The sequence below is a fragment of the Rhinopithecus roxellana genome, chromosome 7 (assembly GCF_007565055.1).
Source record: "Rhinopithecus roxellana isolate Shanxi Qingling chromosome 7, ASM756505v1, whole genome shotgun sequence".
Lineage (NCBI taxonomy): Eukaryota > Metazoa > Chordata > Mammalia > Primates > Cercopithecidae > Rhinopithecus > Rhinopithecus roxellana.
Window position 1 is genome coordinate 98732939 of NC_044555.1, and position 27077 is coordinate 98760015.

General features: G+C 36.7%; 1 protein-coding gene and 1 pseudogene across 5 annotated transcripts in view; one reads left to right on the forward strand and one right to left on the reverse strand.

Annotated features, from left to right (window-relative positions):
- The window catches only part of ALG13 (ALG13 UDP-N-acetylglucosaminyltransferase subunit), an 88896-nt gene that overhangs the window by 23130 nt on the left and 38689 nt on the right, over window positions 1-27077 (forward strand). For 3 of the 5 annotated variants that reach the window (XM_010371351.2, XM_010371353.2, XM_030933856.1), the window contains exons 4-19: window positions 3778-4144; window positions 4706-4789; window positions 7446-7496; window positions 8258-8304; window positions 8975-9047; window positions 16466-16547; window positions 16730-16892; window positions 18094-18169; window positions 19124-19232; window positions 20330-20394; window positions 21344-21444; window positions 22472-22599; window positions 24033-24279; window positions 24556-24669; window positions 24835-24991; window positions 25394-25514. In XM_010371351.2, coding sequence (XP_010369653.2) covers window positions 3778-4144; window positions 4706-4789; window positions 7446-7496; window positions 8258-8304; window positions 8975-9047; window positions 16466-16547; window positions 16730-16892; window positions 18094-18169; window positions 19124-19232; window positions 20330-20394; window positions 21344-21444; window positions 22472-22599; window positions 24033-24279; window positions 24556-24669; window positions 24835-24991; window positions 25394-25514 — 1985 coding nt within the window. The remainder of the gene's footprint in view (window positions 1-3777; window positions 4145-4705; window positions 4790-7445; window positions 7497-8257; window positions 8305-8974; window positions 9048-16465; window positions 16548-16729; window positions 16893-18093; window positions 18170-19123; window positions 19233-20329; window positions 20395-21343; window positions 21445-22471; window positions 22600-24032; window positions 24280-24555; window positions 24670-24834; window positions 24992-25393; window positions 25515-27077) is intronic. The other 2 variants (XM_030933858.1, XM_030933857.1) reach the window with 1 other exon arrangement.
- LOC104668601 lies at window positions 14700-15819 on the reverse strand (annotated as a pseudogene).

The following is a 27077-nucleotide window of genomic DNA, read 5'->3' on the forward strand; positions in this document are numbered from 1 at the left end:
CCTCATCCACTATTGGTAAGAATGTAAAATGGTGCAGTTGCTCTGAAAAACAGTTTGACAGTTCCTAACATTAGGTTAAATAGAGTTACCATATCATCCAGTAACTCCACTCATAGGTATTATGCCTAAAATAATTGAAAACATAAGTCAAAACAAAAATTTGCATGTGAATATTTATGGAAATACTATTCATTATAGCCCAAAAGTGGAAACAACCCAAATTTCTATCAACTAACGAATGGATGAACAAATTTTGTTTTATACAGTGGATTGAACTATGTAGTGATGCACCATGCTACAACATGGGTGGACTTTGAAAACCTTATGCTAAGTAAAAGAAGCGAGTCACATAAGACCACATATTTTATGATCGCATTTATTTGAAATGTTCAGAATAGGGAAATCTATAGATTCAGGAAGTAGATTAGTGGTTGTCTGGGGTTGGTGGGGATAGAGGGATTAGAAGTTGACAGCTACAGGATGCAGAGTTTCATTTTGTGATAAAGAGAATGCTCTAAAGTTGATTATGGTGATGGATGCACAACTCTATACAACAAACCATTGAATTGTATGCTTTAGGTGAGTGAATTATATGATATGTGACATACCTGAAAGCCGTTAAATTTACCAGTTTTAAGAGTACAATTTAGTTTTTAGTGAATATACAGAATTGTACACATATCACCACAAAATAGTTTTAGTAGATTTTTGTTATTCCAGAAAGATTATTTGTGCTTATTTGTAGTCAGTGCCTATTTTCACTCCAGCCCTGGGCAACTACTTCATCTGCTTTCTGTCTCTAGATTTACCCTTTTGGCATATTTCTTATAAATGGAATCATATTCCTTTTGGAATCATACAGTTTTTGCTTCCATCTTCTTAGGACCAGTTTCTCCAATCCTTGTTAATGCTAGTTATTATTTGTATTATTTATTATAGCTATCCTGGTGGGTATGTAATGATGTCTTACTGTGATTCTAATTTCCATTTTCCTAACGATTAATGATTTCGAATATTTTTTTATGTGCTCATTAGCCATTCTTGTATCTTTGGTGAAATGTGTATTCAAATCTTTTGTCTATTTAAGAAATTGGATTTTTTTATTGTTGACTTTTCAGAGTTCTTTACATATTTTAGTACAAAGTTTTTCTGGTTAGATATGTGATGTAAAAATATTTTCCCCCAGTCTTGGCTTGTGTTTTCATTCTCCTAACAATGTCATTTGCAGAGCAAAAGTTTTAAATTTTGATAAAATCGAGTTAATTTTTTTCCCTGTTATATATCTGAGAACTCACTACCTAACTCAGGATCTTAAAGATTTTCTCCTATATTTTATTTTTAAAAAATTTGAAGTTTTATTTTACATTTATGCCACTTAGAGTTAATTATAGTACAAGATGTGAGATATAGGTTGAGGATCCTTTTTTTGCATGTGGATGGTCAATTGTTCTGGCACCACTTGATGAAAATGCTATCTTTTTTCTATTGAACTGATTTTGCACCTTTATCAAAAATCGATGGACCATATTTGTGTGGATCTCCTTCTGTGTGCTTCCCTGTGTGTTTTTTCTTTTGCTCTGTCTCCTTTTGTCTTCCTGTCCCTACTTGTGTTTTTCTTTTTTTCAGTTTTCTATTACTTTTCTGATTCTCTCCCTCCCTCTCCTGATTTTCACTTCTCCCATTCCCTTCCTCAAAATGAAGCATTTAGATTGTATTGTTTTATATATCATACTTAGTTTAAAAAGCAGATGTGAAGCATTTGTGTTTTTCTCTACAAGTACAGTATGCTGGAAACAAATTAACTTTTAAATTATCCTTTTTTTTGAGATGGAGTCTCGCTCTGTTGCCCAGGCTGGAGTGCAGTGGTGCGATCTCGGCTCACGCCATTCTCCTGCCTCAGCCTCCCGAGTAGCTGGGACTATAGGCGCCTACCACGCCCAACTAATTTTTTGTATTTTTAGTAGAGATGGGGTTTCACCATGTTAGCCAGGATAGTCTCGATCTCCTGACCTCGTGATCTGCCCTCCTCGCCCTCCCAAAGGGCTGGGATCACAGGTGTGAGCCATCACACCTGGCCAAATTATAACCCTTAATTAATTTTTCTCAGTGAATTAGTGACCTTAACGAAAGATGGCAATCTCTCTTCCCAAACAGTGTTTCAGAACTTTTGCAAAAGGCATCACTTCTCCAGTGTTACAGTATCTTTACAAAAGAAATTAGTGGCTGGACATGGTGGCTTATGGCTGTAATTCCAGCGCATTGTGAAGCTGAGGTGGGAGGATAGCTTTAACCCAGGAGTTTGAGACCAGCTGGGCAATGTGGCAAGACCCCAACTCTACAGAAAATACAAAAATTAGCCGGGTGTGGTGGTATGCACCTGTGGTCTTAGCTACTTGGGAGGCTGAGGTAGGAGGATTGTTTGAGCCCAGGAGGTTGAGGCTGCAGTCAGCTGTATTCACACCACTGCACTTGCACTTCAGCCTGGGTGACAGAGTGAGACCATTAAAAAAAAAAAGAAGAAGAAATTAAGGTAATTTCAAATTGGCATGCTAAGGAAGTCAAGATTTATACTTTTTTACCATGTCAAACATTATTTCATTCCTAATTTATAAAATATTGCTCCTTTTCCTAGAGGAAGCAGTCATGATTACTACTGGAGCCACAGATACAAAAAAAAAAAAAAAAAAAAAAGGAAAAAAGAAAAAGAAAAAAAGGAAAAAACAATTTTGAAAACAGCTTAATGTTGTGCCTTCTTTAAAGCCAACTTTTGACCTATTTTTTTTAATACTTAAAAAATGTAAGAAAGGAATTGGATTTTTGCGTTTAAATAAAAATAAAAGACGCTAGATAGCATAGATAATAGGAACAAATAATATAAGCAATTGGGCCTGCCTTTGGCACTTGCTATTTTCTTTGGTTTTTCTCAGAATCCAGAGTTGTTTCTGGAAAAGTATGCTAGTAAAACATTGAAACACCTCTCTCATTGTCTAGCTCATCTCATACTGTACCATACCATTTCAAATGTAGTCTATTAGAAAGTTTATGGATATTTTCATGCTGCTTCCATTTAAATTTTTATTTCCATTTTTAAAGAAACACACTTTTTTTTTTGCATTTTTCTTTTTTATTGGTGCCATATGATACTTTGGAGGCATTAGTCAAGAATTGTATAAGGTTTCCCTAGCATGGCCAATAAGATTTAGTTTCTATGATCCTGGCAGAGATTATTATCTAGAATTAGAATATTACTTCAACCCTATATCTGGAATATCCAGGTAATAGCTTTGATACTTAGCTCGAACTGTGCCCTCTGCCACTATAGATTAAGGGAAGTTCCTTCTCCTTTTTTGTGTGTATTAAAAAGATATTAATGCAAATGCTCACAGGTTAACTAGGTTCATGAAGACTCCCTCCCTCCATGTTTCCCTGGAACTATGAAAGGAGCAGGGAATTTGGGGGAGAGACTACTTGAATATTCAGCTAGAGATCTTAAAGCAATGTAATGTTGACCAGGCTGCAACCTACACACCTGAGCCTTATGTAGTCCCTTTTCAGCCTCGTGCAGCAGTTGCCCTGAGTTAAGCCGCAAAGTCAGTTGCCTTCTAGTCCCAAAGCTCAGCTGCTTATGCATACTTTTCTCAACCTTGGTCTGATTGGGTTAATCCCACTCTTTCCCAAGGAGGTAACTCTAAGCACTTTCTCCCTCCCTCCCACGTCTCCTCCTCAGTCTGAGTTCCCTATTCCTAGGAGGATTGGCTCTTCCTCTTCTTTTCACAGGGTCCTGACTTGTCCTGGGCAAGCCAAGTCCATTGCTTCTGCTCCTGGGAAGTGCCAAGATTCTGCAGCGCTGACTTCAACTGCCTTCTCAGGCCTAGACTTTGGGCTGCTTTCTGGATACCTGCATAAGCAAGCCCTTGTTACTGCTACCCATCCTACCTGCACCCTGCTTTTTCCCTCTTGCCACGCTTTTTTCCCTCTCCCTCTCACCCCCACCCTGTACAAAATGCATAAAGGATGGAAAAACTACTGCAGCCAGAAGTCTTTGAATGAGGCATCAATGGATGAATATTTAGGCAGCTTAGGGCTGTTTCGAAAGCTGACTGCCAAGGATGCCTCTTGCCTCTTTCGGGCTATTTCGGAGCAGGTAAAAGGAAAACATATCTTCCCTGTACTGAGTTTTCAGAGTTTGAGACATGGGATGGTCCTGTAGTTTGCCAAAAGAAACAAAAAAATTCCCCTGCTTTCTAGTGAAAACATCAGGCCTATCAGGTCCTAGAGAGAAGCTGCTTGCTCTTCTTAGCTTGGTGCATGCCTTTGCTTAATAGTCTATATTGCTGTACCTTTGCTATCTTTTCTGTTTTTTAAATGCTAGTTTGTAATGTAGGAGGGGTAAGGTGAGGCTAAAGACAACTTTGAAATATGTCTTGATCCTTTGTAAGCATCCCCTGCTTCCTCTAATACCTAAGAAAAAAATTATAGGCTGTGCACATAAGGAGTAGAAAAGCGGATGGGGCATGACAGTCATCCTACCCCAATTTCGTTGAAGATGATATTAAGAAAAACTTAGAGTAAGATGATTTAATTTCCCAATTTCCTACATATGTTCTGAATAAGGAAGGCTTAAGTGTCCAGTTCATAGTCTTGATTTAGAAGTGCCTATTTTAAATGACTACTGACAGTAGGCTGGTCTTTCTCTTCTTTTTAGTTGTTTTGCAGCCAGGTCCATCATTTGGAAATCAGGAAGGCTTGTGTCTCATATATGAGGGAAAATCAACAAACTTTTGAGTCTGTAAGTAGAATACATACCCAGGGGAGAGCTGGTAGACTATGTAGCAGGTGGGAAAGTAATTGTGAGCACCTACCAAAATTAAACTATATCATGCACTCTCCTCAAGAGCAAATATTTAATTCCCAACTGGCTTCCTTCCCAGTAGCTAACGTGCTTCTGGACCCTCTGCTAGAATTAGGTTGTTTAAAAATCAAGGTTAATTAAAAATCAAGAATAATCTACATTTTCCCACTACTTACCTCGTCCTACACCAAGAACTCCAGACCCTAAAAAGTTACATTTTGATTGCTGTTTTATATTATCCATACAGTTTTATTGAACAATTAATAATAGTTCATGAAAGGTTTGGCTCTGTTAATGTTTTGAAATGCATATTTTAAAATATGTACAAATGGGAACCCCCTCTATTTTCTTGCTTAATCCTGTGGACAATAATCTTCAGCCAGTCAATTTGAGGAATCTTGTAAAACTTAGTTGAAAGGGAACAAATGAGTCTAAGTATCTAGTCTTTCCATGTGACAAATTGTATAATTAGAGCTCTGCCACTAATGATTAACTTTAGATAAAACAACTTACAGAAGACATTTGTACACCTTCATGTATTTGAATTCTTGTTAATGAAATTGGAGGCTTCCTTTTGTGTGTGTGTGTGTGTGTGTTGTTTTTTTTTTAAACACTTCTGGCCCTTCCAATGCTATTTGTTTCTTCTATTTATTGTGGGTATTTGTCTGCTGTTCGAGTTTTACTCTTAATTTTCTCAACTGGTTTCAGTGAATTTTAAAACTATGTGAAGACTTCTTGACTTAAAAGCTTGTTACCTTGAAGTTGATTGTAGTCTTCTCTACACCTGGAGAAAGGATTATTCGTGACATTACTTCAAATGCAAGACCACAGTGTAAAGCAGTGCATCTCAAGTGTTTCTGTGCATACAAATCACCTGGAGATCTTGTTAAACTACAGGTTTTGATTCAGTAGGTCTGAGTTGTGGCCCGAGATTTCTTTTTTTTCTTACCTTGAGACAGGGTCTTACTCTGTTGCCCAGGCTGGAGTGCAGTGGCAGGATCACGGCTTGCTGCATCCTCTGCCAGGCTGAAGCAATCCTCCCACCTCAGCCTCCGAAGTAATTTGGGACTACAGGCACACACCACCTCACTGGGCTAAGTTTTTTGTGTTTTTAGTAGCGATGGGGTTTTTGCCATGTTGCCCAGACTGGTCTCAGACTCCTGGGCTCAAGTGATCTGCCTGTCTTGGCCTCCCAAAGTGCTGAGACTACAAGTGTGAGCCACTGCGCTCAGTGGAGATTTCTGCATTTTTAACAAACTCTGAAGTAATGTTTGCTATTGGTTTGTGGACAACATTTTGAATAACAAAGATGTGTGTAAAATTTTAAAACTACATAAATGAATCTCAATTCAATACTGAGTGATAGAAACCGGATCCCCTGCAAAGTTTATACTGTTTGATTTCCCTTATATAAAACTCTAGAAAAAATACAAGCCAATCTATAGCGACAGAAAGCAGATCAGTGGTTATATATGAGTTATAGAGGGGCACAAGGATACTTATGGAAGTGATATATTCACTATCTCAATTGTGATGATGATTTCATAGGTGTATACATAAGTCAAAATCTGTACTATTTAAGTTGGGCAGTTTATTGTATGTCATTTATTTATTTATTTATTTATTTATTTATTTGAGACGGAGTCTTGCTCTGTCACCCAGGGTGGAGTCCAGTGGCATGATTTTGGCTCACTGTAAGCTCTGCCTCCTGGGTTCATGCCATTCTCCTGCCTCAGCCTCCCAAGTAGCTGGGACTACAGGTGCCCGCCACCATGCCCGGCTAATTTTTTTTGTATTTTTAGTAGAGATGGGGTTTCACCATATTAGCCAGGAGGGTCTCGATCTCCTGACCTCATGATCTGCCCACTTTGACCTCCCAAAGTGCTGAAATTGCAGGCTTGAGCCACCGCACCCGGCCTGTATGTCATTTATATCTCAAAACTTTTTAAAAGGAAAATTTAAATGATTTTTTAAAAGTCTAGTGATATGTATCCATGGAACTAGAAATAAATCTATTACAGTCCTGAGTTTAATTTCATTTTTATTGAGGCATATTTTACATACAATAAAACTTATTTTAAGTTTACCATTTTTAGTTTTGGAGATAATATGCAATCATGGAACTACCACTACAGTCAAGATACAGAATGTTTCCATCACCCCTAAAAAGATCCCTTGTTCCATGGTCTTTTTAGAAACTAATGAAATTCTCTTTAAAGTTCTTCAGTTTAATTTTGTAAATGCATGTCTTGTCAAATTTGAAATCCTTAGAAATACTGGTCTTGCTTGATTTTTGAAAATTGTCATTACTTAAATTGGCGCTTCAAATGAAACTCAAAAGCATACCATTTGATGAAATGCACTGGTATGTGGATATGCCAGGACCAATTCCTAAGATACTTTTATACTCCAGCTTTTCTCCACTCATGACTTGTGTGTATGTGCAAATCTTGAGGTGCTGTGCAAAGTAGAAACTTACTACCATAATTGTTGAGCTGAGCAAAAAACCCATTGCAGGATAATATTGTAGAATATAATCAGATTTCAGTAATGCTGTGTATTTGGTTAAGTCGAGTTTGTTTTATTTTTGAAGTATGTGGAGGGATCTTTTGAGAAATACCTGGAACGGTTGGGAGATCCCAAGGTAAGATCAAATATGGGGGTTTAATCTTTTCAGAGTTATTTGGAATAGTAATGTAAATTTATTCATTCAGCTGTATTACTTTAGCCAGACCCCAACTATTTTATTTAGTAGCCAGCTGTGTTGAATCCAATAGTTCTTACATAAGTTTAGAGGCTGAAAATTGACATATTGGTTTATGTCGAATATTGATAATTGTGTGTTAAGAATCCCATCAACCATAGACTAGCAAAAGAGTATACACTACTTGGAAACAGGAGAAGCTTAAGCCTTTTCACTTTAATGGGGGAGGAGGGTGGTAATGAATTTTACCAAGAGGTCATTATTTTGTTATTAAACAATTCCCCTGATTTGTAGTTTTCTTCCTTTTATGTGGGAGTAAAATTCATAAATTCATACTTTATTTAGAAATAATTTTTATGTGATAAAGTTAATTCCATGGTTCTGGACTTAAAAAACACATTTACTAAATCCCTACTGCCTTTTTATTATACTAGTTCCATCTTTATTGTGTTTTTAAAATCTGTCCTATTAACTGTCCTTATTACTTAATGGCTAAGTAGGGCTTTAGATCCTTTTTTCAGGATAAGTTTATGTTAATAAGTAGCTATCACAGTATTCCAAGCCTTAAAACAGGTTATGGTGTGTTCTACAAATTCTTCATCTAAAACAGTGCTAAGCAGCTAAAAATTTGTTGAACTTGAAAAAACTACCTCCTAGCTACAGAATGTATTTTTAAAACTCTATACACTATTTTTGTTTAGGAAAGTGCTGGCCAGCTGGAAATAAGAGCTCTTTCTCTAATTTATAAGTAAGTTATATCCTCTTTTCTTTGAGAGTGGGTGTTTGCATGCATGTGTGTATAAGATCTCAATTAACGGTCTCTTCGGGACTGGGGAAATTTGAGATTTGATGTGTTGATATCTAGAATGAAGAAAGCTAAGAGAGAGTGTTAAAATATTTTAAATGGTTGAAAAGTCAAAAGAAGAATGTTTCATGGGATGGAAAAATTATATAAAATTCAGATTTCAGTGTCTATAAAGCTTTGTTGGAACACAGTCATGCTCATTCACTTATGCATTATCTGTGCTGCTTTCATGCTACCAAAGCAAGGTTGAATAAACCATATAGTCTGCAAAAGCTGAAATGCCTATTTTCTAGCCTTTTGCCAAAAAAATAAAGGAGAGCACCACCCCCACCACCCCCACAGCCATACATACAACTAATAATTCGTTGTCTTTACCCCTTCTCCCAAATTAAGATACATTAAAAAAAAAATCCATATGACTTTAGGGGCAATTAGCCGTCTACTTTGAATTAACATCATTTAGCCCTTTTGGATTATTTTAAAGCCAAACATTAAACCGGATATTTATATTACTTTGTATGAATAAGGTAGGCAATTTAAAAGCAGAAATAGTTGTTCCTATAACTATATCCAAATTATGTCTTCCCACTTAACCTTTGTTTTCCCCATGTAGTCGGGATTTCATTCTTTATCGCTTTCCTGGAAAACCTCCAACTTATGTCACAGATAATGGCTATGAAGACAAGGTAAGAAGATGAGTGAATGTTGACTTATATAAAAGAAGTTGAATGATGCTTCTGGCTTGCCTGGATATTAAATCATTTTTTTTTAACTTAATTAATGAAAAGCATAGTCTGAATGACAGGTTTCTCTGTTACTAGCATTTTCCTCTCTAGTCAGTTAATCTCAGTGTTGTTAGCCCTCTAAACAGATCTGATTGTCATTTCTCTGTGATAGGAAAAAAGCCACCCCAAACCCTAATTGGCTTCTCAATGACTAAAAAGGATAAGGTTCAAACTTTGAAGGTAGGCATTCAGCATCCTGAAAGGTCCCAAAGCAGCTTTATTTTCTTCCATCCTTATTATGCCATGCTTCCAGGTATTCTGCCTTTCATACTTTGTGTCTTTGTATTTGAAACTTTCCCAATGCCCCTGGAGTCATTTTCTCACTTTGTTCTCCCCTAGCAGCTCCCAAGTAATTGCAGTATTTATTATATTGTGTTTGTCTTCATATGTATTTCTTTCATTATCTGAAAGTTTCTTGAGGGAAGTGACAGTGTCTACTACTGCCTGGTAAAGTATGTGATTGTTAGTTGAGAATACTCAGCAGATAAATTGTTTTTCAGCATACAGTTTCTCCTCCAAAAAGTTTATAAAAGAAAAGCCTTTATCCTGATTATTTTATTAGTGAAATATAGACTACATAGTGTTTGAGTTTTATATGTCTTATTTCACAACATGGAACACAATTTAGACAAAATTTTAATGATGGCAAGACAAGACTAGAGACCAGGAGAACTGTTAGGATGCTGTTATGGTAATTGAGGGGGAATATCTGAACTAAGGAGAAGTAGCATTAGGAATAGAGAAGACTGAGTAGGAGATAACTTAGAAGATAAGTACGAATGAGGTACATTAATTATCTCTTTTCTGAGCTTTGGGGACACCAAAATGAATACAGTGAAATCCTTCCCCTCCAAGAGCTTAAGGGGCGATGAAGGCAGAACTGCAAAGGGTTAATTACAGCAAAGTGGTAAGTTTTATAATAAAAACTGTGCTAAAAGCACAAAGGAAAAACCCCTTCTTTCTGCTTGAGGGAGTTTAGAAAGCTTCATGGTGGTAGTGACATTTAAGTGGAGTATAAAAGAGTCCATCAAATATGAAGAGCAGTGTATTCAGAGGAAACACTATATACAGAGGCATAGAAGCAAGAGACCCTTTGGGACTTAAGTAATTGGATGTGAGGAGGATGATGCTGGAAAGATAGGCTACAGTTACATTGTAAGAGGTAGAACAAGCCATGCCAAATAATTTGTCTTTTCATTGTACAGAATAGTCATTTGAAACTTTTTCCCAACATTTTATTATGATGTTCTAACATACAGAAAAGTTAACAGAATTTTACAGTAAGCATCCATATACTTACCCACCACCTAGAATCTGCTGTTAACATCTTAGTATTCTTATAACGTATCTATTCCTCGATCCATTCATCTGTCCATCTTTCTTTTTTGATGTATTTTAAAGTAAATTTCAGACACCAGCACACTTGAACCCGAAACACTAATGGAAAGTTTTTAGGCAAAGGTGTGACATAATCTGAATTGTTTGAGGAAGAGGAGTGTTAGCTTTTGTATCTAAGCAGTTGTACATAGCATTGCTTGAGATGAAATTTGGATCTTTACCAGGGATCTTTAAACTTCCAGTTCAGTTTTTCCCCAACATTGTATTCTGAAATTTTTCATACAGAGAGAAGTTTGAAGACTCATATAGTAAACATTCATGTACCCACCACTTAGTTCCTACAGTTATACAGTTCCATTTTAAATGTCGTGTGTGTCTTACAGAGAGATTATTTAGCTAATTTAGGGGGAACATTACCCATTGGGAACCATGAGAATACAAAAATGTCAGACCTTTTGAGTGTGTACAACCTACAAATGTCCATACATGTATACAGAGCTAATGCTTACCAGCACTTGGGTATTTGCATGTACAGGATAGTGCATATATATGTCTGATTTGGGAATTTATAGAGTTGGGGGGGTGTGTTTATATTGAAAAGCCAGGTGCTTTTATTCTGTGATGCTTTGCTTTCCCTAAAACTTTGTTGCTTTATCTCAGTTCACGCTCCTAAGATTGGCATCAGGACCGAGTTTTTAAAAATGAGGCCGGGTGTGGTGGCTCATGCCTGTAATCCCAGCACTTTGGGAGGTCGAGGCAGGTGGATCACTTGAGGTCAGGAGTTTGAGACCAGCCTGGCCAATATGATGAAACCCCGTGTCTACTAAAAATAGCCAAATTAGCTGGGTGTGGTGGTGCATGCCTGTAATTCCAGCTACTCGGGAGGCTGAGGTAGAAGAATTGATTGAGCCCAGGAGGCGGAGGTTGTAGTGAGCTGAGATTTCGCCACTACACTCCAGCCTGGGCGACAGAGCAAGACTCCACCTCAAAAATAAATAAATAAAAATGACTTTATTATAGGCGTGAACATTATTAACGAACCTTCTAAAAATATTTTAGAACAAACTTTCATAGAAATAAATGTCTAATATTCACCTCAGTATCTTTCACCTTCTGTGTTGACTTAATTCTGCATTCTACATAGTCATCTTCGGTTTCTTAAGTGTTTTCAGCTGAAATCGAGCCATCTTCACTCAGCTCATTTGCTCTATCTAGATAGAAGTACATACCTATATTAAAAACAAAATAAAATTAAGTCTGGAAACGTAGAGTAAGAAAGTCCCCACTCATCCTCTTCAATCTTATGCACTTTGAAGTAACAAGTATTGGTTCTCATGCACTTCAAAGTAACAAACTATTAAGTATTGGTGAGTATCTTTCTGTATCATTTTCTTTGTGTTTGTCTTTTAAATGTAAATGGGCTCATATTTAACATTGTTACTTGTTCTTTTTAAATATCCTTCTTAGTAATATAGATCTACTCCATTTTTTCACTAGTTTACTGCCATTAATTACATCCCATCTGCCCACTCCCAAACAAACCACCCACAAGTATGTATGAATTACTATTTCATGTTGGGATACCATGAGAAACATAAAAGCCATCATGCCTTGTTTTGCCTCTTCCAGTCAAAATGGAAATTCTTGCTACTTTAATAGAGAAATTGTATAGTTGTCTGTCTTCTTTCTATAAGAACTACTTGTTCATTAGTCTGGTTAACTGAATGCCTTTATTCCTTAACAGCTGCCTCTAGTTATTAATACTTCTTAGAGTTCCCAGTTCTTGTAGCCCAAAGTACAAAGGGTTTCTCTGCTCACAATCTGCTCACTCTTCTTATGGGTTAATAAACTCTTAAATGCAAATACCCCTTGTGGTAGGAGAAACTTATAACTTAAACTTTACTGTGAGTTACTTTAGCTTGACACTTGACTTCGGTACTTTGAAATGGATTATTACTGAAATAGAATTGTGATTTCCAAAAAGACGAGTGAAGAATAATAGACCTGGGATCAAATAACTGGATTATTGGGAGAAGTTAGCTCAGGGAAGAGTAGGAAGATAGAAAAAAAGAATGCTTAGGATCATTTTTTTTTCTGCCAAGGAGGCTTGGTGGCAACATCTTTCCACAGATTGCAGAATCATTTTGAGTAACTCAGGTTGCTGATACCTTCAAAATGGAAGAACCTTAATCACTAGGGATTATATCCCTTATATAAGACAGATTTTTTTTTTAAGAGATGGGGATCTCACTATGTGGCCTAGGCTAGAGTGCAGTGGCTATTCACAGGTGAGATCATTGCACACTACAGCTTCAAACCCCTGGGCTCAAGTGACCCTCCTGCTGTAGTAGCTGAGACTATAGGCACACACCACCCCACCTGGCAAAGACAGATTTTTTTTAACAAAAATTCAGAAAGGTTTTGGAACAGTTATGTAAACAAATTTCATCACATGCAACATTTTGACTGACAAAATTTTGCTTAACAAGCATGGCCTTTGAATTGTTTTGGGAAAAAAAAACTCTAGGGATTCAAGGAATCAACTCAGACGTTAAACTGTCATTTTTGTAGCCTGAGATGTGCCTTAATTCATTGAGGAAGTCTCTCTAGCAGTATTGGTGCTATATAGTGTATTGGTATATTGCTATTCAGTTAAATGGATAACTTTTTTATTTAGATTAATTTTATTGACAAGGTTTATAAGAACAAATTAAATATTTAAAATCGAAGACCAATTATTAGGTCTTAGTTTATTTTTAGTTATTTATTTTAAGTTGCTTATTTTGTTCACGTCTATTTATCTTTCCCTAGTGTCTGAGTAACTATCAAACAAGTCAAACCTGTGAAAATACCTGTTAACATTCAACATATATATTTCTGTTCCATGATGCAAAGATATTTTTCAACCCTTAATTGGTACATCAAATGTGTCATTCTATCATAAGCAGCATGTTTTAAAATTCAGATTTAATAAACTGATTTAAGACAGTAAATTTGAAAGACAAAATTAGTCTCATTCAGGAGTGGTCCATTATGTTGATCATCTAGAATCAACACTGATTAGCCAAACTTTAAAAGCCAGAGCCCCAACTCCAGAGAAACATTAAATTTATTTAATGTAAAAGTATATTATTTTTGAGACACACTTTGTCAGAGATATCCACGATTGCTTGCACATTATATTCTGGCATTATAATCTGGTACTTTAATCGTAATCATGAAGGTGGCTAGGTTTCCGGTAAATATCAGCATTTTATATGGGTAAAAGCAGTTAATAAAAATCGGTTCATTCACTATAAGCCAAATGTGCTTGTACTTAATCCCACCCCTTCCCAAAGTTTTTGAAGCTTTGATATGTTGATTTTTGGTCTGTCCTTAATATAAAACGTACTTACAGACACTTTTACAGAGTTAATACTAAAATTACAAATTGATGACACTTTCAAGACAAAGCAGGATAACTGTTCCTTCATGTTCCATCACTGAATTGACTTTCACTGCTCCATCATACTGTCTGGCTGAACACTGACATTCCATAGTCTACAACTGTAAAGATACCTACCTATGTGAGTTTAAAAAGTGGTCTGCACAAAAGAAATTTAAAAACTTTGTATACAACAAATTGTTTTTTAAAAATACAAAAATAACATCTGTCACTTTTGTCATGATGACAATCTGACATATATACACATGCAGGAGAAAAGTTCCAATTCAGTCATCTGGATAACCGTAGCTTGTATATTTTTAATATGATGGACACACTGCCGCTGAATTTTCACACTGACAGAGATGTGTATTCAAAATATTTCATATACTAAATACTGCAATCTCTGTGTGTATAAATCCCAGTCATAATAGTTTTTGTTCTACTTGATTAAAAGTATGCCTTAAGCAAGCTAATATTAAGTGCACTAAAAACCACAACAGTTCAAGAATCTATGACCTTATATAAAGAAACCCAAAATGTACAAAATACAACTATAAAAGCAAGGAACAATTAATGCCATGTAAGATTTTAAACTAAAAATGGCATAGAAATGCAATTTAAAATAGCAAACTCAAATTCACATAACACTCAACATAAAAAGGTCAGCAGTAAGTTCTAACGTTGCTTAACAAGGATTTAGAAAAGGAAATACATTCTCTTTGCTGGTACAATGGTATAAATCAAATCTTCAAATCTGTGGGAACGAGTCATCTTCTCTGTCCTCTATCTCAAGAAATTAGCTCTTTTACAGTTGTTTTTATGAAATATTCTTTCAGTTAAATCATAAGTAGGATAATTTTCATAGACCTTTTTGCAAATCTGTTTCATTGTGACTTCTTCCAAGTTAGCACTGGCCAGTAATTTCTTTATTGTTTCCTTTAATTCTTCATCCGTAGGGGGTTTCTTCAACTTTTTAATTAAAAGTTCATCATCTGAACTATCCTCACACTCACTTTCTTTTTTGGAACTGTTTTGATTCTTCTTGGTGGTGCTGCTATCAGCTTTCTTAACATTGGCACTTTTCACAGATTTTTTACTTTTAGAAGTAGCTTTCTGTTTAAGTTTTTCTCTTTTGGCTGTCTTTTTTGGTGGCTCCTCTTCACTTTCTTTATCTTCATCATCTGAAGACTCTTCCTTGTTTTTCTTTTCATCTTCATCACTATTAGATTCATCTGACAGAATTTCAGGACATTTGGTTCGCTTAGCCTTCCTTGCCATTCCAGAACTGTTCCGTTCCTTTTTACTGCCTTTGCTAGAAGTTTTTTTAGATTTTGGCTATGGTTTGCCAGAAGGCTTTTGGATGCATTAAGAAATTCAAGATCCTCTTCGCTAGTTCACTATTTATACCTGATCTCTCCAAATCAAGAACCTCACCGATGTTCTTTAGCATGGCATTTCTAAATTTTTTCAACATTTCTTCCTTCTCTTTATATTGGACACTTCCTTTTTCAAACGGAAAGCCACTGAACTGACCCACATTCTTCTTTAATGAGGACACAGTGCCTGGCCTGTTGTAAAGCAGTTTGTGTAGATTTCTAACTTCATCGGTTTTCTTCTTACATAGAAAAAAAATGTATCCTCTCAATTTCACAAAGTTTCTGCCCCTTGTGCAATTGTAAATGGCTCTCTCTGTAAGGAAGAGACTTGCATTGTCAACCTCTCTACTTTCTTCTTTTCCCTCTTGCCTTCCACGATGAGACTCTTTTCTTTTTCCTTTTCCTCCTGGTTGTCGTCCTTGTCCTCTTCCTCCTCGCTCTCCTCTCTGGGACCGGGCATTTCGGGTTCTTTCTCGGATGCGGGCTGGGTGGGGGTTCCCTCTTCCTCTGCAGCAGGGTCTGAGGCTGACATGTTGTGAACCCCGGATCCCGGCCGCCGCGGGCCTGGCACACGAGGGCACGAGGAGGTTCTGGGAGGCGGCGGCAGCCGACGCCGAGGAGAAGGCGAGCGGGCCGCTGTTTGGCGTGACGCTCGTGCTGCGCGCTCGGCTCCCCAGAATCAACAAGATTTTCAAAATGGATAACTTTTTAAATAATTGAATAAAATCCCTTTCCTCCCTTAGTCTGAGTTTGGAGTATTTGGGTATTTGACCTAATTTTTCCAGTCATTCTTAGAAGTTAGCTGGGTCTTTTGGCATCTGTTAGGCTTTCTGTTATGTTCAATAACTCAATTTCTAAGTGTTCCTTTTTTTTTTTTTTTTTTTTTTTAGCAAATTTGTAAATCAGGACTTGTTTGGCATATTAATGTGATTAAGGCTCACAGTGTAACCTTAGTAGTAATTTTAATCTTGGCATTTAAAAGTCACTGCCAAGAAAATCTTTATGAGGTACAGGTTGCATTTCCTTATATTTAGATTTTAAAAATCACTTTTAAAAAAAGAAATTCAAATAGTTATCAGTTACTGACTACTGACTCAATTTCAAGTTAATTATCATCTTAATTTCATGGTTTTAAGATGTGTAACATTCACTTAATTGTTCTGTGTGTTTTTCTTTAGATTCTACTCTGCTATTCAAGTAGTGGTCACTATGATTCTGTGTACTCAAAACAATTTCAGTCAAGTGCAGCTGTTTGTCAGGGTATGTGAAGGCTTTATAAATTTTGGGTGTGATTTCAGATGACTTGTTTTCACTCGGACCTACCATGAATAGCCCCTTTAAAACCTTGTTGGTACCTATTTGCACGCAGGATTATGACTATTTTCACATAGTTAATATAAATCTTATTTTGACAATTGGAATTTCGGCCATTTTTTCTTCAGCTGTATTGTACGAAATTCTCTATAAAGATGTGTTTGTTGTGGATGAAGAAGAGTTGAAAACTGCGATTAAATTGTTTCGAAGTGGTTCTAAGAAGAACAGAAATAATGCTGTGACTGGAAACGAGGATGCCCATACTGATTACAAGAGTTCAAATCAGAATAGGTAATAAAGGGAAAGGGAATATCATAATAATTATGTTTCATACTTATGTTTATAGTCATTTGAAAGTGGAAGGGGCCTGGCAAGCTTATGAGTTAGGTTATATATTCACACATACACATATGTTAGGATATATATTTTTAATGGGGGGAGAGTTTTACCAAAGAGATGTATTGTGAGATGCCCAGACTTTGGGGGTTTTGTTCAGGTTCGTTTTGTATTGCTAGAAGAAAGTTCAGAACTATCTAATTACATGGTTCTCAAACTTTAGTTGTATAAGAATTTACAGTGCTTGTTAGAAAGGTAGGTTCCTGCGCCTACTGTCACAAAATTTGAGGTCAGAATGGGACCAGGAATCTCTTTTTTAAACAAGTGTGCCTAAGCATTCTGATGTAGGAGGCTGTGGATCATACTTTGAGAAAATACTGATTCTAAAGTAGCACCAAGCTTATTTGGGACTGCCAGGAGTGGCAACCATGTATTAGGGTAAAGGTTGCTTCATTCGTCACTGATCACTTGTCTTAAGGACTTTAGGCTTACGGAAACTACAGTAGTCGGAAGGCAAGGTGTATTAGTTATGTTTTGCTGTGTAACACTGTTACTACAAACTTGGCAGCTTAAAACAGCACACTTTTCTCACAATTTATGTGGATTAGGAATCTGGGCATGGCTTAGTTGGATCTTCTGCTGAGTGTCTCATAATACTGTAATGAGGATGTTGGTCAGGACTGAGTTCTTATCTGGAGCTTTGACTGGAGAAAGATCCACTTCCCCACTCATGGTTCTTGGCAGCATTCAGTTCCTTTGAACTATAGGACTGAGAGCTTCAAGTTTTTGCTGTCAGTTGGCCGGAAGTAATTACCTCAGCTCTGCTACATTGTGGTGGTGAACATGGCTGCTTGCTTCCTTACAGGCGGCAGAGGAGAGAGAGAGAGAGACCAAAATGAATGAGGCAGGGATCATAGGGATCACCCTAAGAGTGTGTTCTCACAGGAGTTGTAAAATACAGGAGGTAATCTGCTAAGTATATTGTAGCACATACTTATAAAAAGGAAGCGTAAATGCAAATGTTGGAATGAAAAAGCATTTGCCTTAGTTTTAGAACTGAGCTAATTTACCACTAGGTGGTGGTGTAGTCGTTAGGCTTAAGATAAGTAAATTCTGCATTTATAAAAAGCTCTTTGCTCTAAATATTTTGAATTAGGATGGAAGAGTGGGGTGCCTGCTACAATGCTGAAAATATACCAGAGAGCTACAATAAAGGAACAGAAGAAACAAAGGTTTGATATTTTCTAAGGCAAAGAATTTTCATACCCATGACAAACTAGTTAAAGTCAGGTAGTGTATTCTAGTTATATGGGTTGAGGGAGGAGTTGGTCATTTTCCTTTGTGAAAGTCTTACCTATCTTTAAACTTAAAATGCATGCTTAATGTTCTTTGAATTCTTATTTTTACAGAATTTTAGATTTTTCAGAACAAACTGAGCACTTCAGAAATTTCCGGAGCAATATGCTTTTAAGTTAAATATTAGAAACCCAATATTTAGTTTGTAATCAGTCTTGTGATGCTAAGGTTTTTTTCATTAAGGAATACAATGCCTGTCTTTATTTTCTTCAAACTAGGTGATAATCATGGTTTAAAGTTAGAGAAACAGGAGAAATTTCACCATCCATATAGGACTAAAATCAAATAGGCCTTCAGTTTGAGGCTAGCTAAATAAGTCAAATACTATTACAGCAATCTCTGTGTGTACCTGAGGTGCTTGTAATTTTGGAATAGTATTGAATATAGTGAAATTCTAGGAAAGCAGCAGAAAAATGGTAGTTCCTTTGGAAATTTTAACAGGATTTGACTAAAGTGAAGTAAGTTTCAGATATTTCCAGGTATTGTAGAGTACAGAAATACTTGCACCTCCATGTCTATATCATAACACTTCCTGAATAGCTCTGAATTTTTAATCCTGGTTTGTGTTGCATTGGTTTATATGGGATGTGTCCTGAGTCATTGCCTCATTTAGACATTATTTCCCTTCTGCCATCTAAAACCTTTTAGATTACTTGCATTTTGCTACTTTAGTCTCCTGATTTTTAAAATATATGGCAGTTTATTGTGCGATTTATTTCTTGTTTTAATAAAGCACAACTTTTCTTAAGAAGGAAGCAACTTAATTTTTCCTTCTTCATAGAAGGAAGACTAAGGATTGTGAGTTTCTAGCATGATTATTTTTGTTTTAGTCTCCAGAAAATCCATCAAAGATGCCCTTCCCCTATAAGGTGCTCAAAGCCCTGGATCCGGAAATCTATCGTAATGTAGAGTTTGATGTTTGGTTGGACAGCAGAAAAGGTAATGAAATATCAACAGAATACTTTTGAATCCTGACAACTTCAGGAGTATAATTTTGCAAATTATGGTGAACACCTCTTATAAGAAATACTGTTACAAAAAAACAGCCTGATGCTTTTTATCTTTATATATGATTTAAATCCACAGGAGGGAACATAGCTTCAGATGTAGGAGGGATCTTTTAGAATCTGATGTTTGCCTGGGACTTCAACTTTGCAAAGACTGTGTAGAGATAATTTTTAGATAGCTTTAAGAAACTTAGTGACTGAAAACAAGCTCATCTTAAATTCCAGGTGTTAAAACCACCTTCCTTGATAAATGAGTAGGTTAGGCCTGTGGGTCAAATCTGACACACCAACAGTTTTTATGTGGTCTGTGAGCTAAGAATGGTCTTTAATTCTTAAATGGCAGAAAAAATTAAAAGAATAATATATTGTGACACATGAAAATTATATAATTCAAATTTCAGCGTTCGTAACATTTTACAGCAGAGTTTGAGTAGTTCTGAGAGTCTTATGTATGGCCCAAGAAACTGAAAATACTTATTATCTGGCTCTTTACAGAAAAAGTTTACCAACCCTTGAAAACAGGTCATTGTTTCTCTCCTTATAAGATAACTAAAGTGATCAACCTAGGCCTTAGTTTTGCCTTCAAGATAAGCCTTTAGTATTTCACATTCAACTCCTTGATCCCTGGTAAACTTAGCTGTAGTTAATAATCTAGAATGAGGTTAAGACCTTGGGAAACACAGTAAGTTGTTAAAAAAATATATATAGGTTGATTTGAAGAAGCTGAATAGTGTTACTTTCAAATTGTACCTCATTAGTGTTTGACTATCTCTGATTAGAAACTCCCAATTTCCACGTATTTGTTTTTTTAAAGCACAAAATTATTCTGGCAGATCTCTTTAAATGAACTGCAGAAATAACTCATCCAGAATAATAGGATGGCCCTTTGACACTTTACCCCTATTTTCACTTATAGTGGTAGCATTGTCAACGGCACTATGGTAAAACGGTAAAAGTAAATGAGGAAATTAAATGATCTAGGAAAGGAACCAGTTTAGTTGAGCTTGAATCTTCATTTTCTTTTAATAGAACTTCAAAAATCTGATTACATGGAGTATGCTGGGAGACAGTACTATTTGGGAGACAAGTGTCAGGTTAGTTCCTTCTTCAAGAATCAGTAGTTTGTTTAAGAATGTGCTTATAGTCATAATATGAGTTGAGCAAGACTTATTTACAAAGTACTAGAAACTTTTTTTATTTTTATTTTTAAAGAGATAGGGTCTAGCTCTGTTGCCTAGGCTGGAGTATAGTGGTATGATCATGGCTCACTGCAGCCTTGAACTCCTGGGCTCAAGTGATCCTCCTCCTCAGCCTCTCTAGTGGCTGGGACTACAGGCACATACCACCATGCCTGGCTAAGTTTTTTAATTTTTCTTTTCTTTTTTTTTTTTTTTTTTTTTTTTTTTGAGACGGAGTCTTGCTCTGTCTCCCAGGCTCTGGAATGCAGTGGTGTGATCTTGGCTCACTGCAAGCTCCACCTCCCGGGTTCACACCTCAGCCTCCCAAGTAGCTGGGACTACAGGCGCCTGCCATCACGCCTGACAAATTTTTTGTATTTTTAGTAGAGACGGGATTCCACCATGTTAGCCAGGATGGTCTTTTTCTCCTGACCTCGTGATCCACCCACCTTGGCCTCCTAAAGGGCTAGGATTACAGGCATGAGCCACCGTACCTGGCCTATTTTTATTTTCTTTTATAGAAAGAGGGTCTTACTGTGTTGCCCAGGCTGGTCTCATTCCTGGCCTCAAGCAATCCTCCCACCTTGGCCTCTCAATGTTGGGATTACAGGCATGAGCCACCACACCCAGCCGGAAAAAAAAAAAAGTTTCTTTAATGTCTGTGTTAAATTTTAATTACAAATTTAGTGATTAGATGTAAAGTTCTTTCAGTATGTGCTGCCTCCTTTGATCCAGACTGGCAGTGTTGATATGAATTACTTTAAAAACTAGACACTGAACTCTACTATTTGGGGAAAAGTGGTATTTTGTTTGGCGGTAGCCGTATCTGTCACTAGTTTTGAGACTAGATGTATTCTCTTTTCAGGTTTGTTTGGAATCAGATGGAAGATATTATAATGCTCATATCCAGGAAGTTGGAATTGAGAACAATTCAGTAACAGTCTTCATTGAAGAATTGGCAGAAAAGTAGGAATATGATAATTTGTTGAATTACTGAAATCTTTGGTTCCTGGTTCTATTTTGTAATATTAAATTGAGAATTACCAGGATGCTAGTAAGAGAACCAGAATTGTATCTAGTGTTGGCCTAGGATGACTTATCTTAAATTACAAAAGCATGTGCTGAAGTATGAAATCTCAATATAGGTATTAGACATGTATAAAAGTTTTCAAATCTTAGACACTAACCTACTTATTAGAAATATTAAGTACAACAGAATTCTGATACAAAACTGTTCACAGTAATTGCAAAGTTGGATTACTGAGCCTCTGCCAGTATGAAGATAAACTAATCTAGTCTTTCTCAAACTTTACCATGCACTGGAATTACCTGGAGGGCTTGTGAAAACACAAGATTAGTGAGCCCAGTCATTAAAGTTTCTGATTCAGTAAGTCTGAGGTGGGGCCCAAGAATTTTAATTTTGAACAAGTTTCCAGGTGATGGTAATGCTGCTGGTCCACTTTGAGAACCATTAAATGAGGCTATGCTTCCCTAACAACCAAAACATTTCAGCAGCTTAAAACAATAAGGTCCTTTCTCCTTCATTTAGCATATCCGTAGTGGATCAGCAAATGGGATCAGGTTCAACAGAGATCCTGTTTTAACACGTGCATCCATGATTATGGGGAATAAAATGAGAACAAACCGCTTGTCTGAATCTTAAAATGTCTCATACTTTATTAAGCAGAGTGGTTTACATTCCCAAGCCTCATGTTAATGGAGTGGGGAGATTTAATCCTCCAAGGAGGTGCAGCAAATATTTGTGAACTAATATGGTCTACCAGTCTTTCTTCTGAAATGTGATCAGTACTAGAAACAGCAGTGAAATTGCACAAACTACTCTTAGGTTTTCTAAATTAATAACAAACAAGGAAACTGGTGTCAACCAGGTTTTAATAGAATACACTTGAAGTATAAGGGGTGGGCTACGTGTATTGAATGAGAGTTAAGTCTGTGTTGCAGTATCTTCATGGTGATACCTTTAACTTTTAAGGCATGTTGTTCCATTGGCTAACTTAAAACCAGTTACCCAAGTGATGCCTGCTCCTGCCTGGAATGCTATGCCCGGTCGGAAAGGAAGAGGTTATCAGAAAATCCCTGGGGGATATGTCCCAGAAATAGGTTTGTATGCTAAAGGTTGTTATTTTCCCCTTCATGTACCTGCTTTTACTTACCTACATTGTACTATTTTTTAAAGGTATGTCATATGTCTTGTTGTAGGGTAGGGTTTCTCAACTTTAACACTACTGATAATGGAATGGATACTACTTCATTGTCGGGGGGCTGTCCTGTGCATTGTAGGGTGCTTCATAGCATCCCTGGCTTCTATCCACTAGAAACAAAAATGTTTCCAGACATTGCCAAATATTCCCTAGAGAAGAGAGAGGCAAAATTGTCCCTGGTTGAGAACCATGGTTCTTAAGGGACTTTGTATAAACTTGAGCACCATATTTGAGAGCTAAAAAGAAAAAAAATGATATTGTGGAGATGAGGAGTAGAATGATGGTTAACAGAGGCTCAGAAGGGTAGTGGGGGTGGGGGATAAAGAGGGATTAGTTAATGGGTACAAAACTAGGTAGTAGGATCAAGATGTAGTATTTGGTAGCATTATAGGGTGACTATACTTAACAAATTACATATTTCAAAACAACTAGAGGACTGGATTTGGAATGTTCCCAACATAAAGAAATGGTAAATGTTTGAGGTGATAGATATTCCAGTTACCTTGATTTAATCATTATACATTGTATGCTTGTATCAAAATACTGCATGTACCACATAAATACGTACTGTTCTACACCTATAAAAATTAATTTTAAAAACTTAAGCTGACATGGATCTTAACCTGAGGGGGAAAAATATTTCTTAGAGAACTAGGAAACACCTCATAGAAGCAGCCGGAGATATTAACGGGCATAATTTATTAGAGAATAGTAATGTATGTGATTGGATGACTCAGTGTTTTGGGGGCTTTTTGTTTGTTTGTTTTGTTTTTCTTGAGACAATCTCACTCTGTCGCCCAGGCTGGAGTGCAGTTGCGCAATCTTGGCTCATTGCAACCTCCACCTTCCAGGCTCAAGCAATTCTCCTGCCTCAGACTTCTGAGTAGCTGGGATTACAGGCACACACTACCACGCCTGGCTAATTTTTGCATTTTCAGTAGAGACGGGGTTTCACCATGTTGACTAGGCTGTCCTTGAACTCCTGACCTCAGGTGATCCACCCGCCTCGGCTTTCCGAAGTGCTGGGATTACAGGCGTGAGCCACTGGGCCTGGCCGTGGGTGACTCAGTGTTTTGATGACCTATACTAACCTGCCCATACTAGGGATAGTGCCGAGATATACCTATTGATACAGAAATTACCTGCTGGTTTTGTCCTTCCAAATAAAAGATTTGGTATATCCTTCAAAAATACAAAAATTCCCTCTCTATGTTTATTTGGTTTGTTCCTAGGGGAAGCATTGGAAAGTTTAAGGCAGTGTGGTGGTGACAGTACACTGGGCCTTTTGCTTTGATTATGAGCTTATTTGCTACTTCTTTGTTTGCCTGAAAGTTATATCAGAGATGGACATAAAGCAACAGAAGAAGATGTTCAAGAAAATTCGAGGGAAAGAAGTTTACATGACTATGGCTTACGGCAAGGGAGAACCCGTCCTCCCACCCAGGCTACAGCACAGTATGCGTTATGGGCATGATCCTCCAATGCACTACTCACAGACAGCTGGCAATGTTATGTCTAATGAACATTTTCATCCTCAACATCCATCTCCGAGACAAGGTCGAGGATATGGGATGCCCAGGTAAGACATTGACAGATTTGTATTTTCATGGTCTAGGGAAATATGAAGCGATTGAAGAGATCCAAGAAGACAGAATGCCATCAAGATGAGGGTCTGTGTGACATACAGACTGTATTTCATTAATAACAGATAGGCCTAATGCCAATATTGCAGAGAGCAGAGCCCTTTCTAGTTGAATGTTTTTAGAAAGACAGATTAGTTCTATTTAACTACAGAGACTGACTACTTAGATATTGGTGAATAGAGAGTTTTATTTTTCTTTTTCTTTATTCTTAGGAATTCATCTCGGTTTATAAATAGGCACAACATGCCAGGCCCTAAAGTTGATTTTTACCCAGGCCCAGGTAAAAGGTGCTGCCAGAGCTATGATAACTTCTCTTATAGATCTCGGTGAGTATTGTGTTGAAAGTCAGAGAAAATGGGTAAGTCTGATTTCATTGCTGAACATTAATGTTTTAAAAAGTGTTAACTTTGAGATATTTGAACTGTTGTTTAGAAGTTAGGAACAAGTTATATTTCATCATTTTTACTTTTTTATTCTTTGAACCACTTAAGTTCATTTAGACGTAGTCACCGCCAGATGAGTTGTATGAACAAGGAGTCCCAGTATGGATTTGCCCCAGGGAATGGACAGATGCCCAGGGGCTTAGAAGAAACGATTACTTTTTATGAAGTTGAAGAAGGGGATGAGACCACTTATCCAACTTTACCTGTGAGTGGATCAATGCTTTACTCAAAAAGCTGTTTACTTTTTTCATTTATTTTTTTGAAGTAAAGGCAATGTGGATAAATTTTAGATTTTGTACAAATAACCAAACAAAGCCTTTTCTGAAAAATGAAAATAAGAGACATTTTCTCCCAGCTATTCCTAGAAAAGGGAATAGAGGTAGACTTAATCTTGCCTATAGAGTATGTGTTAATATTTTCTGTTTTCTTGATTGTGACTTCATATTTTTTGTATTCTAAACTGCATGGAAAACAATTACAGAGTTCTCTTACAACAGAAGTTCACATTGTTAGGCTAGTTTTTAAACTGCCTTTTAAAAACGTCCCTGTAGCTTTTTTTTCCTGACTATATAGTGAGAATTACAGTATATGTGTCTCTTTGATACAGAATCATGGAGGTCCCTCTACAATGGTTCCTGCTACTTCAGGATGCTGTGTTGGAAGGTGGGGACATAGCTCAGGCAAACAGACTTTGAATTTAGAGGAGGGCAATGACCAGAGTGAAAATGGTGAGTCAATTACAGTTAAATATTTTTTAAAAGATTCTTGTGGCATTGGCACATCAGGACGGTGAAGTAGACCAATTTGGTTTTGGGGTCTCTCTCTGTTCCACTAGCTTAGTTTTGAAAGATTTATATAAGTTCTTAATGCTTGCTGGGTTTTTGAATATGTCCTGATATTTCTCAGAAGAATAGACTTCTATTTCAGTAGGCTGCTACATTGTTATAACTTGTTTTCAGCTCTCTGCATAGGTCTTTAGTGAGTTTTTTACTTGGTGTCAGATACCAGTATGGAAAACATCTATTCGTTATTAGTAAGGCACTATTACTATACTATACAATATAGAACTATACAGCTATACAACTATAATATACAAATATACAAATACACAACTATATAGTTGTCCTCATCATTTGCATATGTTAGGCTTTTTGTGTGACTGGCTATTATTTTTTAAGACTGCTATGAAGTAACTTCTTTGACCAAATAAGTCTATTTGATCTATAAACATTACTCTTTATTGAACCCTGTGTGATATCCACTCTACTAAGTCATTATATTCATAATATAGTCCTTCATGTGTTCTTCTGAGGAATGTGCTGTCCCTATTTTACATATGAGGAAATTGAGATTCAGAGGGTAAATGACATGGCCACGGTCATATCCTTGGTAAATGGCAGAGATATAATTTTTTATAACTGTTTTATTGAGATATAATTTACATATCATACAATTAAACTATTTAAAGAATACAATTCAGTGGGTTTTTTATTTAGAGTTGCATACCATCAGCACAATTAATATTAGGACATTTTTTATCACCACAGTAGTGAAATCCTGTGCCCATTAGGAGCCATTCCCCATTTGCCCCAACCCCCAGCTCTTGGCAGCCATCAGTCTGTTTTCTGTCTCTGTGGATTTGCCTCTGCTGGACATTTTATATAATTGGAATCATATACACACACATACCCTTAATAGTTTTTATATTGACTCCTACCATGGAATGTGTTTATTTTTACCTTGTTCCTTTTCAAAGATACTGTAAATGCCTATTGAAACAATTGTGGAGCATTGAATGGCTTAAGGAGGTGTCAGGCATTCCCAATGACTTGACTTATGAATAAGTTTCTTATTTTCTTGTGGTACTCTTTTTTTTTCTGCTAGTATAGAAAAAAATAGATATTTTTAGGAATTTAATGAGTGAAAAAATCTAGTACAAGAATGATCCGTGAAAACTTTGTACATGTGTGCATGCATGCGCTTAAGGACATTTACTGTCTGCTGTCTTATTTAGATGACCCTTTTGTCTTTTAGCTCTATGGGTGATGTGGCATATTTGAAATAACCAAATCTTTGCTCCCACCTTAAATCTGGAGGAGTTTCATGCATGTGTGTTTGATAAATGGTGTGTTTAATAATCAAATTTAGTTTAGAACTGCTGGGTTATATTTGGTGGAAAACCATCTGATTGAATATTGACTTTCTCTGAATTTCAATGCTACAGAAATCTTAAAAGTAGTTCAGTCTACTGAGCCATCCTTTGAGGACACACTGATTTTACATGTATTACT